The sequence below is a fragment of the Macrobrachium rosenbergii genome, chromosome 28, assembly GCF_040412425.1.
Source record: "Macrobrachium rosenbergii isolate ZJJX-2024 chromosome 28, ASM4041242v1, whole genome shotgun sequence".
Taxonomy (NCBI): Eukaryota; Metazoa; Arthropoda; class Malacostraca; order Decapoda; family Palaemonidae; genus Macrobrachium; species Macrobrachium rosenbergii.
In genome coordinates, this window is record NC_089768.1 from 35,455,584 (window position 1) to 35,472,500 (window position 16,917).

General features: G+C 34.5%; 1 protein-coding gene across 2 annotated transcripts in view; it reads right to left on the minus strand.

Moving 5' to 3' along the window:
• Positions 1–16,917, minus strand: part of LOC136854242 (netrin receptor UNC5B-like) — a 602,045-nt gene that overhangs the window by 57,337 nt on the left and 527,791 nt on the right. For both annotated transcript variants that reach the window (XM_067130599.1, XM_067130597.1), the window contains exons 4-5: positions 4,763–4,922; positions 577–701 (exon numbers count right to left, since the gene is read on the minus strand). In XM_067130599.1, coding sequence (XP_066986700.1) covers positions 577–701; positions 4,763–4,922 — 285 coding nt within the window. The remainder of the gene's footprint in view (positions 1–576; positions 702–4,762; positions 4,923–16,917) is intronic.

Consider the following 16,917-nt stretch of genomic DNA (forward strand, 5'->3'; position numbering starts at 1 on the left):
TTGTAAATAGAGGTGTATTGACAATTAGATTATTAAGATTATTTATGCATAAAAGATGCTAATAAGGAGTGTAACAAGATTATTAGATTATTAAGATTATTTATGCATAAAATATGCTAATCAGGAGTGTAAAGATATTAAAAATACCCAATAAGTTAGATTGAGCATTAAAAATATATCTGTATACAATAAGTTAGATTATATATATAATATATATATATATATATATATATACATACATATATATATATATATATATATATATATATATATATATATATATATATATATATATATATAATATATATCTGTATACACACATATATATATAAAATTTGTGATTCTACTAGGGATCGAATCCAGGTCTCTCAAATGAAAGGTAAGGACGCTACCAAACACACACACACACACACACACACACATATACACAGTATATATATACACAGATACAAGTACAACAAATACATGACAACAAAAAACTCGAAAATCCCACGCATGCGCACAACGCGACCTCCGCCACCCTTTCAGGTTCCCGGCACCTTTAATTCAAAGTAAGCAAAACGTGGGTGTACTTACCATAGACTTTTAAAGTGGCCGTGTCGGAAACCCTTCGTCCGGCCACGTTCTCGGCCACGCAGGAGTAGTTCCCCGAATCCTCGGCTCTGGCTGATAGGATCAACAGGGAACCTTCGGACGAAATTCTGAAAGTAAAAAGGACAAAATGTATATATATATAAAACTTCATATAAGGGTATTATTCTTGGAAGATTGGGATCCTTGGTGAAATGTGTATTTAATTGATGTCTTGATAGATTCGAGAATGGTAGAGAAATGTAAAATGCTTTTAGACGATATTCTGAATATATGTGTGTATGTATGAATGTATGTATGTATGTATATACAGTATATATGCACACATATTTACTTTCATAATTATATTCTTAAGTATATAACAAGATATCAGATGGAGGAACAATTCACTAAGAATTAGAACAATATCCATAAGTAATATCCTTATATGAATATGAATATGAATATATATATATATATATATATATATATATATATATATATATATATATATATATATATATATATATATATATATATATATATATATATATATATATATATATATATATATATATATATATATATATATATATATATATATATATATATATACATATATATATATATATATATATATATATATATATATATATATATATATATATATATATTATATATATATGTATGAATGTGTGTACAGTATTATATAGTCACATAAAGGTATTACTTTGGGAACATTGATGTTCTCATCCTTAGTGAATTGTTCATACTTTTGATACCTTAACATACTTAAGAATATACAATGCGATATATATATATATATATATATATATATATATATATATATATATATATATATATATATATATATATATATATATATATATAGATATGGATATTCTTATTTCTGATGAACTGTTTATTCGTTTGGCGTCTTGATAAACTAAAGAATATGTAATGCCTTCAAAAGAAATTCAGAGTAAAGAAAAAGTATATAACTTCATATAAGGATATTATTCTTGGAACTTCTTATTCTTAGTGAACTGTTCAATCTTCAGATGTCTTAACAGACTAGAGAGTGTAAAATGATTTCAAACGAAATATGAAAGAGAAAAATATTTTATATTAATTAACATTCTTGGAATGCCATTCGTGATGAGTCATCCATTCTCTATATGTTTCGGTCAACTAAACTAGAGTATGTAGTTTTATCATGTTTTTCGTTCAAGCTATACATTTACAATACACTTGTTAAAATACACACACAAACACACATTTCACAACCTACAATTTAGTCAATTTGTATGTAAGACCAATTGCGGGTTCTTATGTACTTACATACAAATAGAAATAAGCAAAAATTTTCCAAAATTACGATATACAAGACAAATCATTCACTAAGGTTGCAGAACGCTTACAAAAGAATCCACAGGAAATATATAATACCCTCTTGAAGAAAATGGACGTACGTTGCATCATCAAAAATGTCATATTTATTAGAGACAATTTAAGCTCATTCTAATTAATTAACATTCTAAATAAGCTTAAGATTCTGCAATTTTTTTTTCCTCACATCGTGTGGCGAGAAGATTCTCAGCTAATTTAGAAAGCTTTGTGAGAGTCACTCTGCTATATATTACAAAGAAATATCCTTACCGTGATTTTAATTTTATAGTCTTGGAAAATTCAGGTTGGAAGGACCTTAAAATTTCGACGTTTCAATAAGAAATTCATTTACACTTAAATAACACACAGAAGAGATTGTTCAATTAATATTTGCAAAAACCAGCAATATATTTGAAGTTACTCTTATTTCTGTTTCTTGTGTGTTCAGTTAATATTAATTATAATTTTGAACGAATTCTTGTGTGTTCAGTTAATGTTAACTATCATTTTGAACGAATTCTTTTTCTCACTAAATATAGAGAAATATTATGAATTATTTTGTAACACATGCAAATAAGCCATATACACTGATAACCTAGAATAATAAATATTTTGCCAGAGAGAGAGAGAGAGAGAGAGAGAGAGAGAGAGAGAGAGAGAGAGAGAGAGAGAGAGAGAGAGAGAGAGAGAGAGAGAGAGAGAGAGTTTTGAAAGAATTCTTTTTCTCACTAAATATGGAGAAATATTATGAATTATTTTGTAATACATGCATATACACTGATAACCTAGAATATTAAATATTTTGTCAGAGAGAGAGAGAGAGAGAGAGAGAGAGAGAGAGAGAGAGAGAGAGAGAGAGAGAGGCACTTAAGCATGCAGGCCCAAACATTCCCAAGGCCCCGTGAAAAGACCGCCCCAAACTTTATCGGGAAGTTACATCAAGATTCAAGCCTGCAGAAGAAAAATGGATTCGGGTAACTCGTTAGCGTAATGAACATTATTTACTCCTCTATAGTTTCCTTTCGTTTTTTAAGAAGTTTGGCCTTGTTTTTTTTTTACCCAGATGATGGGCTTTATATATATAAAAAAAAGACACCTAATAAAAGTTAACGAACTTAGCACACTGACTTTTAAAAGTAATTCCATTAAGATTGTAACGGAATCTTTTAGATTTTTCTTTCAGGTTGCATGAAGATAATAAAGTCAACGAAAATATTATGAAATAGTTACCGAGAGGTTTAAAAACCCCTATCCTTATATTAAAATAAAATGGAGTTAGCAAATAATCTTACAATTTCTACCAATGCTTAAAAGAAGTTATTCCGTTTAAAAAATGTGATATTTTATTTAAAAGTTTTGGCGTTTAAAAACTAAATGATTTTTTGTTGAACAATAGAGATATCACCGTTCATTCAAATAATTATCAGGTGTTTCAAATAACATTCCGACAATTTGAAAGTGTCAACAGTTTAGCAACCTGGGCTCTGCCCCCCCGCCCCCTCCCCAAAAAAAAAAAAACTCCTGCAAACACCAACATGGAAGGAACGCGTAAGGAAAAATATAACATGTTCACAGCAATAAATTATTGTTAGTTCCAACCTGTGTCGGTGGGTGGGAATCTCTCCCATTCCCGACGGCACAGATTCATCTAAATGCAAATGCGGATTCCTCAGTATCTCTTTTTAAGAGATTACTTACCAACATCTCTTCATTCATTTCCATAGTCGGTTTCGGGAGAACCCAGGATTGAATATTTGCTCATTAATTAATATAACGGGCGCGTTTTAGGACATGAAAATGGATGTTGGATGAAGGAGTTTTGTGAGGCGTTATTTTTTTGTTTGTTCTGATGACTATATGAAGATCTTTATTTATTTATCTGTCTATTTATTTATTCATTTAATCAATTACATTTGTTGCTATTTATGTATTTATTCACTTAACTCAGTTTTTTCAAAATTTGTATTAATTTTATTTCATTTATTTATTAATTTTATATATTTATCTAATTAATTTCATATATTAAAATCTAACTAATTTTTTAATCTTTTTATTCTTATTTTAATTTGTTTATTTATTTATCTATTTCTTCATTCATGTATCTAATGACAGTTAGTAAGAAGGAGACCAAAAATTCGGAATTCAAAAATGTAGCAATTTTAAAATGTTTCGACTTCTATAAATGTCTTGCTTAAATATGATAGCAAATTAGTCCACTTTTCAAATCCACCCTTGAGCTTACCGACGATACAGAAAAAGGCCACACGTATTTAAATAAAGGCAAAATATTCAAAAATGTTGAGAGAAGATATTTCGACTTCTATAATATTGTCTTCATTAAATATGATGATAAACTAATCTTTTTTAAATCCTTCCTTTAGCATAAAAGACCAATTATCAGTGAATAAAAAGGTCACAAGGTCGCAAAGGCAGGCGGTTAAATAAAAACAAAGTATTATTTAAAAATACTGAGAGCATATTCCGGCTCCTATAATACTGTCTTCATTAATATAAGTATAAATTAGTCTTTTTTCATTTATCCTTGAGCTTACTAACAATAATTATCATTATAAGGTCACACAGGCAAATGGTTAAATTAAGACAAAATATAATTCAAAAATACTGGAATGACATTTCGATTTTTTAATATTAAGTTCATTAAATAGGATGAAAAAAATTAAATCTTAGTTCAAATCCTTCCTTAAGAATAAAATAACTATTGAGAGAGAAAAAGGTTACAAGGTCACACACGCAAGTGGTTAAACCAAACATCATTTAAGAGCAGTGAGACTATGAGACTCACTTGAAGCTAGGCTGCTGGGAGAGGTCAATAGGAGCCTCGTTCTTCAGCCAGGTGGTCTGAGGCTCCGGTCTCCCGACGGGTGGTAGACACCTGAGTTCCACATGCTGCTCCGACGGGACCCTCTGGGAGTAGGGAGGCTCCTCGAAGTAACGGCGGAGGACTGAAAGAGAGAGAGAAAAAAAGAAAGTTAGTTTAGAAAGATACCAAAAGAAAGTTTAGAACAAAAGGCGCTGTTTTGCTCAGTAGCGTTTTCAGTCCTTGTATAAATCGTCAGAGGTTGTGTTGAATTAGATGTACACCTGTTTTCCAAAGATAATTAAAATTCTTGTTTTAATTATTGGCTATACTGAAATGCCTTTATATTTTTCTGCATTCCCTTAAATAACTCAAATATTTTTACATTCCGCAGTCCATATAATTACTGAAGTATTTTATGTATTCTTCATTCCCTTGGGTAAGACAAATATTTTTACATTCTGCATTCCCTTAAAATAACTGAAATATTTTTTTCACATTCTTCTGCATTCCCTTAAATAGCTCAAATATTTTTACATTCAGCAGTCCATATAATTACTGAAGTATTTTATACATTCTTCATTCCCTAGGGTAAGACAAATATTTTTACATTCTGCATTCCCTTAAAATAACTTAAAATATTTTTTTCACATTCTTCTGCATTCCCTTAAATAACTCAAATATTTTTACATTTTGTATTCCCTAAAATAACTTCAATATTTTTACAATCTGCATTCCCTTAAATATCTGAAATATTTTAACATTCTTCTGCATTCTCCATAGTAACTTGAGTATTTTGTAAATTTTCCTTCGTTCCCTACAGTAAATCAAATATTTAAAAATTCTGGATTTCCTTAAAAACCGAAATATTTTGACATTCTTCTGAATTCCCTGAAATAACTCATATTTTTTTACATTCTGCATTCCCTAAAAATAACTGAACTATTTTTACATTCCGCATTCTTTTGAATAACTGAAATGTTCTAACAGTTTGCATTTCCTTAAAAACTCAAATATTTTTAGATTCTGAATTCCCTAAGTTAACTTGAATATTTTATAATTCTAAATTCCTTAAATAACTGAAATGTTATAACATTCTGCATTCGCTAAAAAAAACTCAAATATTTTAAAATTCTGAATTCCCTAAAATAACTGAAATATTTAACATTCTTCCGATTCCCTGAAATACCTCATGTATTTTTGTGTTTTACATTCCCAAAATAACTCAAAATATTTTAAGGATCTGCATTTCCTAAAGCAACTCAAATATTCTTACATCCTACATTCCCTAAAAGAAGTGAAAAACTTTCACATCATTCTATATTTCCTAAAAGCACGTCTACTTAAAAATACAGTAAAAGAAATTGAGAAACTTGTCTCACAAACGCAATCCATTGCATTACCTTAAATCCAAACTCATTTTTCATAAGGTAACAGTTTCGACCAACGCGTTACTGAAACTATCGATTCTCTTCAAATCTCTGAGCAGTGCATCCCAACTGCCTTGGGCTACATGGAAAAAATACATTCACATATCATTATTTACAAGTTAAGATCATGATCTGCACACATTAGCGTAAGTGGAAATAAACCAATATAATCTCTCCGAACTCCATATCGCAACTGAGAAAGCAAACATGAAACCAGGAATGAAAAAGAGAGATTCTAGTAGTCAAGAGAAAGTTTGTTCCCAGCATATTCAGAAAAAACTAACCTATTCGACAAACAGAAAGCAAGCACCCGTTTCAACCTTCAACAGTCTCCAGTTACAAACTGGCCATCTACAACACATCTCCCTTGTTCTCAACATCATCTCTCGGTCGAAATTCGACATCGATTACACATCACCGGTACACAAATGAAACGCCCCAGCGAGCATTAAAAAAAAAAATTAAAATAAAAAAAAAAATAAAATAAAAAAAAAAAAAAGGGGCGCTCGCTACAAGCGGAAGATACGACACGGAGGCGCGCTTAGTCCTCAACACTACGGAATATGACGGCGCTTTCGCATGCAACGTCGTATATATCCGTCGTGTAAATACGTCATATTTCACGTCTCAATTCCGTCGTTGTTATCCGTCGTATAAATACGTCATATTCCACGTCTCAATTCCGTCGTTGTTCGGCCGAGTCTAGACCGACAAAACTCTGGGTCACAGATGACCTCGTCCTATCGTGAACTACGATCCGGAGTAATTTGACCTCTGACACGACGAGGTCATTCGTCATTCGTGAGGTGACGTGTCTGTGAAGTCATCAGTAAACAGGTGGTGGTGATAAATGATGAATAAGGGCTTATTGGGGTGCTAAAGGGGTTTGATGAGAGCGCTTAAATGAGACTTCATAAACATGCAATGAATAAGTTGATTAACATTTTTGTAGTGCATTTAAATACTCCGCAAGTCATTCGGGAAATGTATAATAAACATTAAAACATGTTACTTTTTTATCTTTCTAAATTCACGCTGACAGTCCCAGAGCAATCTCAACAATAACTGACGACAGCAATATAATAATAATAATAATAATAATAATAATAATAATAATAATAATAATAATAATAATAATAATAATAATAATAATGACATCCCTTTTCCCCTGAACAAAGCGTCCCAAGCGAAAGCCTCCACCTAGCAATTTGCATTCGGGGAAAACGCATCAAATGAAGATTCCTGTCGCCAGGGTTATGATGGCTCATACTGCAGGCAGAGAGAGAGAGAGAGAGAGAGAGAGAGAGAGAGAGAGAGAGAGACAGCTTTCCTGAACTGGACAGAAAGCAATATGCAGCAAGCAGGCTTGCCGGCCCTCCGCGGCGAGGGTTGGAAAATTAATCCGCTATCCGTTGTTTCCGAGTTAAATACCACGACACCCGTCATGCATAACGGCAATTGAGACACGACCCTTTGGTCATTGCAGAGGCGTTGGTCTTTCTTCCTGTAGGTGACCCACATCGAGTGGGGGAATGGAGGGTGACTTTTGATTAATACGTGGAAAAATGAATTCATGTATGTCTCGCTTGCACTGGGAATGATGGGGGTCTATGGGACCAGAGAGAGAGAGAGAGAGAGAGAGAGAGAGAGAGAGAGAGAGAGTATGGAACTAGTTTTAGAGAGAAAGAGAGTATGGACCAGTGAGAGAGAGAGAGAGAGAGAGAGAGAGAGAGAGAGAAACTAGTGGGACCAGTGAGAGAGAGAAAGAGAGAGAGAGAGAGATGAATTGGAACTAGTGAAAGAGAGAGAGAGTATGAGAGAGAGAGAGAGAAGAGAGAGAGAGAGAGAGAGAATAAGGAACCAGTGAGTTAGAGAGATAGAGTATGGAATCATTGAGAGAGAGAGAGAGAGAGAGAGATAAGAACCAGAGAGAGAGAGAGTAGGAATCAGAGAGAGAGAGAGAGAGAGAGAGAGAGAGTAAAGCATCATCTGAGTCATTCTGAACTTCTCTGAGATTTTTAAGTTTTTTAACCATTTCATTTATCTTTCAGAATCTCACTGACAAGTTGTCACTCAAAAACAAATTGATCTATAATAAAAAAATACAGTCCCAAAAAACTTATAGTTTTCAAAATACGCTCTTCCACGAGTTTGTGAAAATGTTAACAAACTGCCCTTTCTTTTTATAAAAAAAAATCCTTTTCTGAGTCTCTCTGTCTCTCAAATTATTCGTATTTCTCTCATCCTTCCCCTACGCATTCCGGACTTCTAAACACTGCCCCCCCCCCAACATCACCCACCCCCTCGCCCTCCTTGTCACCGAATAATCCCATACCATCCATACCCAAGCACCTAGACCCGTTACCTAGAAGCGCCTAGTAATAATGGCAGAATATTCCTCCCCTCGCCTTAAAACCCATTACCATGCATTTGTGAAAGGAGCTGGACAGGATAATGGTACGAAAATGGGCATCTAATGGAGCTGATATAGAAGGTGATGACGAAAGGGGGAGGGGGATATGGAGGAGGGGGAGGGGGAGGAGGCAGTTACCAGAGGGGAGGGGATGATGGGATGTCATATTCACCATTGGCAAGTGTCACTTCGCGTGCCTGACTACAACAACGATAACATAACGTAATCTCTCTCTCTCTCTCTCTCTCTCTCTCTCTCTCTCTCTCTCTCTCTCTCTCTCTCTCTCCGTATAGGTCGATAAGGGAGAGGTTTAATGCAAGTTGCAACTGGGTTTTAGCAATGGCCTACATGCACTTTAACGATGTATCAACATTTTTATTTTTTTTTCCACGCAGGGTTTACTGCTCAGTGAACACCGGGGTGTATGGATTCTCGTAATGGAGCTGGGGTTGTATAGCTGTTGTAGGGTTGTAGACGTTGTTTGGGGTTGTTACGGCTGGTTTTGATGTTGTGAGGTTGTAGGGGGAAATGACGTCATCAACTTTTAAAGTGAATGTTGTATGTAACACTAACCAAGAATGAATAAAAAATTGTGTTATAGCTGTTGTAGTTCAAGTTATTCTTAAGGTTGTTATGACTGTTGTAATTTTGTGAGGTTGTAGAGTGAAATGACGTCATCAACTTTGAAAGTGAATGTTGTATGTACAACCAACCACGGCTGAATAAAAATATTTGTGTTGTATTAATTGAAGCTGTTTTTGGGTTGTTATGGCTGTTGTGAGGTTGTGAGGTTATAGAGGGAAATGACGTCATCAACTTTTACTGTGAATGTTATATGTAACATCAAAAACAAATGAATAAAAATTTTGTGTTGTATTAGCTGAAGTTATTGTTCGAGTTGTTATGGCTGTTGTGAGGTTGTAGATGGAAAAGACGTCACTAACTTTTATAGTGAACGTTGTCTGCAACATCAACAAAAAATGAATTAACAAATTTTGTGTCACTGGGCCTTCAAGCTTTCTTGAAAATCGGAGAAAAATGAGCTTTGAAGCAGATTGGCATAAGATCAAAAGTCCAGTGACACACTCTAAGATATTTGCGCAAGCGCAGTTACCTAGCAAATAGGTTTGGGTACAAGTAACACTAATATTTATTTTATAAATTAAATCTGCTTATTTTTCAAGGCTCACATTATTAGAGATACCACTAATTAAAGTTTATAATTATAAACTTCCTTATACTATTCTTAAATTACTATAATTAGAAAGCAGTATCCCAGAATATAAAAGGAATGTATATATATATATATATATATATATATATATATATATATATATATATATATGTGTGTGTGTGTGTGTGTGTGTGTGTGTGTGTGTGTGTGTACAAAATAAAATAAAGCCAAACAGAATCTCTACGTGAATGCGAGTACCATGAAGTAACGTACATACACATATACACACAACAATATATATATATATATATATATATATATATATATATATATATATATATATATATATATATATATATATATATATATATATATATATGTGTGTGTGTGTGTGTGCGTATTCAGCTGTTAATACATACAAGAATATCGACATACACAGGTTTTCATACAAACACTCATACACCCACGACCCTCTTACACTTGTTATCAACGAAATCCTTTTGCACAGGACGAGAATTACAAACGCAAACACCATGTGTTACCGATACCAACTTAACCACTTTGAAATTGACTCATTACAAGAGGGAATTCCTTCAATTCCTACAAAAACACACACCTAGTCTTCCTTCAAAGGAGCCGGCGAAGATGACCCGAAAAAGAACCCGGCCCAGGAGGACCCGTACCCACAGGTCATCAACTGACACCTTCAGCGAGAGGTCATCGGTGTCAAGTTTTCGTTTTGGGAAAAGAAAAGTAAAATGTTTTGGTAACTTTTGTATTTATTTTTCTGGCATTGAGCAGGAAATTAATATTTTCATATCCTTTCTTTTGCTCATATTTACCGAAGATGTACCCGATGCTTATATTTAAAACTAACACACACACGTACACACACACATTATACATATATATATATATATATATATATATATATATATATATATATATATATATATATATATATATATATATATATAGAACAAAAGACATACTACATTTTAACATTGTCTATTTACAAATAATACTCTCTAGAGGCACCTTGACCAGTAAAAATCTTACATCATTCTATAGATAACATCTAATATAACTTAACCACCAATCTTACCACAGTGAAAACGTTTAAATACAATGCTTTTTTTTGCCTCAGTATAGAAAATATAACCGAAGTGTGATAATTATGATTTTCAGTTTAAACGGAATGAGTATATCAAAAGAATTTTAGCCTTGAGTTGGGCATGTCTAAAAAACAAAGATAAAAAACTAAATTATGAATGAAGTAACTGATATAAAGGAAATATTTCAAAAGAATTTTAGCCTCAAGTTACGAAAGTCTAAAAAATGACAAAAATCTCCTTAAGCATAAAATAAGCGACATTACGGACATACAAAACTCTGTAGAGTTTTCCATCGCAAATATTCATCTTTCACGCAAACGTTTTAAAACGTCTTGAAAGCTTTCGTTACCGCCTTATCTAAAGATGACAAACCCAGATAACGAAGCTTGAATGTGCAAATGCGTACCTCCGTCATACTTAGATTAAAAATTTATGCAAATTGGAAAAATATGAAATTCCCACATCTGTGCTGTGAGTCACCACTCAACTTATTTATTTCTTTCATTTTTCAGCTTCGCATAATTAAATGAATGAAATAACTTTTATAATATTTTTCCCCGTAAATTTAGTTTCACAATTACCAAGAAGGAAAATTTCCTATCATCATTATTTTTTAAAACGGTTTCTTTTTTACTTTAATCACATTAATGAAAGTTGTTGTGATAAAAAATCTTCCACTCTATATAATTGTAAATTCGAGACTTTTTCGACATTTTTGGGGAAGATAAGTATAAGTTTTTCTAATGATTTTGGCTTTGTTATTTAAGGAACAGCAAGAAAGTAGATTTTTGTCCGTGTTTTGGGAAAGATCATTCTGATAGTTATTCTGGTATATTACTTTGATACATTAAACAACGTAGAAAAATAATTGTTATATTTCAAAGTAATTTACTAGAATAACTATTAGAATGATCTTTCCCAAAACACGGACAAAAAACCTCGAATTCATTATAATCAAGAGAAAAAAATGACCTATCATTATTTTGGGAATGTGCTATATTATACTTAAAAATCTACTTTTCCTCCTTTGCCTTAAATAACAAAGCCAAAATCATTAGAAAAATTTGTAATTATCTTTCCCAAAAAAGACGAAAAAGCCTCGAAATTACAATTATATAGAGTTAATCATTTTTATCACAACAATTTTAATTAATATTTAATTTTGTCCTATTTCCCTTGAATATCAAATATTAAATTACAAGATTAAGTCTTTAAACTAATCTTCGCCACTCACAAGAAAAAAAAAGAAAAAATCTCTACTTCACAATTATCAAGAGAGAGAGATAATTTATCATAATTTTTAAAAAATTATGAAGAGAAAAATTTCTTATCACATCATTTAAAAATACTTAGAGTAAATTTTCTTATTATAACATTGTAAAAAATGATCAAGAGAGAATCCCACATCAAAACAACTTTAAAAAACGAAGTTCCTTTCCACTGTGAAAAACAAGAGCTCTTTCCCCTACCAATTTTAAACCAAAATAGCCAATAAACCAAAAAAAACAAAAAATAAAGACCTAAGACCTCGAACGGCCTCAAGACCCGCGTGGCAGCGGCCAGACAGACAACGCAAAGATGGCTCCAGCACCATCTGACAAGCCCAGGGGAGAAGAGGGTGAGGACGGAGCCAGCTGCGTGCTATCTCAGATTAGCCTCACGGAAGCTTATCGCAGGCCACATCAAGGCTCCTGTAATTTCTTCCTCTTCTTCTTCTTCTTCTTCTGCCAAGGTCTGAAAACGCGTCTGTGATTGATGGTTCTGACTTCACTTTGTCTAATGGATTGGGGGATGATTGCCTGAATTTAAATAAAAAAAAAAAAAAAAGAGATGGGAAGAACATCATAGTTCTTGGTAAAGTGATTGAACGTATTATTCTTTTTTTTACAAAAATTTGATCATGGTATGTCCGTAAAAGTATTGTTTACGAAGTAAAGACGCCCGGGGATTTATCTTCTAGAAGAAGGGACTCGCTCGATAGAAATGTGTGTACGCATGTGCACACAAACAAACACATACATACATACATATATATATAAATACACACACACACACACATATATATATAAATATATATATATAAATATATATATATATATATATATATATATATATATAGACAAATAATCTATATATATATATATATATAGACAAATAATACCAGACAAATCCACCACTACAAAGCAGGAGTGATAAATAACATATAATTTACCAGGAACCACCAAACTTACCACACCCAATCTGTCATAATGACACTGACACTGCCAGGATACGAGAGAGAGAGAGAGAGAGAGAGAGAGAGAGAGAGAGAGAGAGAGAGAGAGAGAGAGAGAGAGAAATATATTAGAATTCCCCCATTGGTGACGATTAAGCTGTTGTCCTAACCAGAACACGAGAGAGAGAGAGAGAGAGAGAGAGAGAGAGAGAGAGAGAGAGAGAGAGAGAGAGAGAGAGAGAGGGGGACTAAAACACTTTATAAAAGAAAAAAAAAAATTCCACACTGGTGACGATTTAGCAATAATGTCATAAGTCCGGTAATCACGGGTCGGCTCAACGTAAGTTTTTCCCAACCCCGGAATTCCCTCTAAGCGCATTACCGAAAGTCCCCAAATCCCCTCAAAACCTATTATCTCATAAAACAAAATATCCTCGATTGAACAACTGTTCCTCCCATCACCCAATAAAATCAGACAGAGCATTTAAAATGACGTGATCTCATTAATTCGGGCAAATGCCGCTTATAATTAAGAATGGAAAAAGGGGGGAGTTTGGAGAGAGAGAGAGAGAGAGAGAGAGAGAGAGAGAGAGAGAGAGAGAGAGAGAGAGAGAAGGGGATAGGGTGGGGGCCAATAAACTCATTTTCGGGGAGGGGTATTGTTTTGAGCTGGACTGATTAATTTAGCAGGGAGGATGATATGTGTTTTATATGAGTTCCTTTCAAAATTTTTATGAAACGTTATAAAATAATGGCTATATGAAAAACTTACCATTCCAAAAAAAAGCAGCCCACCTTAAAAAAAAAATAAATACTTATTTATCTACTATATCCAACCTTTCTTAGTCCATTCTTTTATTCATGAGATTTTTATACCCTATAATAAACGAAGAAATTTCCATTATACCGAAATGAAATGAAAGAACAATCAACATACCCAAGAACTTTCTTGATATATAGAACTTGTTTCTTTGAACTCCAGTGGGAGATAATTGGATTAGAGATTCTCCAGTCATAGGGAACGCGCCCCCCCAAAAAAAAAAACTGTCAAAAAAAAAAAAAAAAAAAAATCTGTCACTTCGCAAGTGACCCGGTGGTCATTAAAAGCGGTTTGAAGGTCAGTTGTTTTAATGCAATTATGTAGAATCCAAGGAGGCAAGCCTCATTTTGTTGCAAGTTGCAACCAACGCAATGTACTCGGCTCTCGGGGAGTCATCTTAAACGAAACGGACAAAATATATAACGGAACTGCTTCAAGTAAAATAAGAAGAAAAAATAAATTTGATAATCACCTAATTGGACGTAATCGTCAAGCTAAAAACAGCCGTTTCGCAACCCAGCGATTGTCATGAATACCCAAACCGAGCAAGATTTTCCTTAGCTTACAAATCGGCACAGAGAGAGAGAGAGAGAGAGAGAGAGAGAGAGAGAGAGAGAGAGAGAGAGAGAGAGAGAGAGAGAGAGCGTGTATTTATGAGACAATTGCCATACGCTAACTCAGCAATGATTCAACAGCAACCTCTGCTGTTCATTGCGAGGCTTTCTGGATGGCGGGGGGAGGCGGGAGGGGGGGCGCAAAAAAATATCGTGATCGAGGCACGATCCATAAATAGTCATTCAGAATTCTTATCAGAGCCGTGACACCTCATCTTCCGCCCTGTTATTTATCCCACCGAACATCGCGAGAGAGAGAGAGGGGGGGGGGGGAAAAATTGGGAAATATCGACACGCAAACAATAAATGGAAAATCGAGGGGGGAGGGGGCAGGGGGAAGGGTTAATGGGTGGGGGCGGGGATGGAGGGTGGTAGGGGAGGATTCCTCATACCATCCTTAACCAGGTATCCTTTTGCATCCCATTAGCATGATGGATTTGAGGAGGTAACTCCGACTGACAGGTCGTGTGGAATGAAACCCAGCTGTTGGGTAGAATCAATTTGTGTTAAAAAAACTCTCTCTCTCTCTCTCTCTCTCTCTCTCTCTCTCTCTCTCTCTCTCTCTCTCCCCCTTTGTTGTGTTCATTTTAAATTCTGAGATTTATTTTGGTTGTCCACATGTAAAGAAAATTTATCAGTTCGATGATGGTCAAACTCTCTCTCTCTCTCTCTCTCTCTCTCTCTCTCTCTCTCTCTCTCTCTCTCTCTCTCTCTCTCTTCATTTTAAATTTTAAATTCAGATTTATTCTGGTTATCTACATGTAAAGAAAATTTAACAGTTCGTACAGAAAATTCATCAGTTCATGATGATCAAACTCAAACTCTCTCTCTCTCTCTCTCTCTCTCTCTCTCTCTCTCTCTCTGTCTCCTTTAAAAATTTTAAAATCCTAGCTTTATTCTAGTTATCCACACGTAAAGAAAATTAATCAATTCGATGATGGTCAAACTCTCTCTCTCTCTCTCTCTCTCTCTCTCTCTCTCTCTCTCTCTCTCTCAGAGAGAGGGGCGATACGTCATGGGGGGAAAAGATCACGGATCAATTCCCTATCTCTATTTTTTAATGAAATGCATTAGCAAGAGCTGCCTTCCCCCTTCCTTTCCCTTGCAAGATCATGCAACAGCCCCACCTCCTTCCATAGACCGCTGGGGAGGCGGGGGCTAACGCACGGAAAGCTAGACGGACATTAAGACCTGCTTGAAATATCGGTAATCGTATTACTTGCGAATCCGTTTAGGGCTCGCCCTATTCAAAGATTGCATATCGTATTAGCGATGAGTGCGCGCGAATTTCGTGTCAAAATATTAATGGAATGAATTCTTCTTGGGGGAGGGGGGGGAGTTTTGCCCCGCCAACCCTTGCCATCGCATAGTTTTAACGTTTGACGAAACGAAATATGAGACGAATAAAGTCTTCGAAAAGACTTACAGCATGGACTGCCAAATGTGTTTTTTCTTTGGGAGAGATAGGAAAATGATTTTTCTATCACTTGTTCCATTTTCTCCTTTCATACGAAATAGCAATGAGTTCACTGTATAAATAAACAAGGTATTTCACCTTGTTCGTAAGCAAGATGAAATATGTCCTCATAGAGGCTTGCATATGCCAAATTTATTATTATCAATGATAAGCCGACGAACATTCACTCTCCAACTCATTACAAAGATCCATTAAGCAAACTCGTGTTTCTATTTCATTCTTGTTTTAGAGACTTTTTCTAAATTGTTCACCAATGAAAATTTGTATATAAAAAATAGGGAGAAAATAGAAACTCAAACAGAAATTTCACTTAATGGATCTTTTTTCCTATTATTATTTACAATGTAACTCCGGAAACAGGCTCCTCATATGGGCAACACTAATCTCATCCGTGAGAGCAACCGATATTTTAAGTTTCAAACTCAATGTATCAATCAAAAAATTTTAACAGAACCTTAAAAAGGTCTTTAGAATATATTCAGTCCATGACTTCTCTAAAGCCGAGTCCATCAACAGAAGGTTTTTCTTGCAAGTATGGACACTGTTTATTGTCATTTCGTGGAGAGGGGTAGGGTAGGGTGGAGGCCGGGGAGTTCTTGATAAGGATTATTTGGCATCCAGGAGTTTTTTCGGGGGTAGGGGTGGGGCTGGGGGTTGGAGGACGATGAGGGAAGGGGAGGGGTAGACTGAGTGAAGACATATTAAAACAGAAAAGGTGGCATCCTTTTCCCCACTTAATTATTAACCACGGCCAATTTATGAACGTGGCACACGGGACCATTAAATTACGCAGACCAGTAATTAACCTCATTATTACACCGCTGCCATCGAGCCGACGAGACGGGGCTGTCTTCTAAAATACGAAGCTAAACATCGAAACGT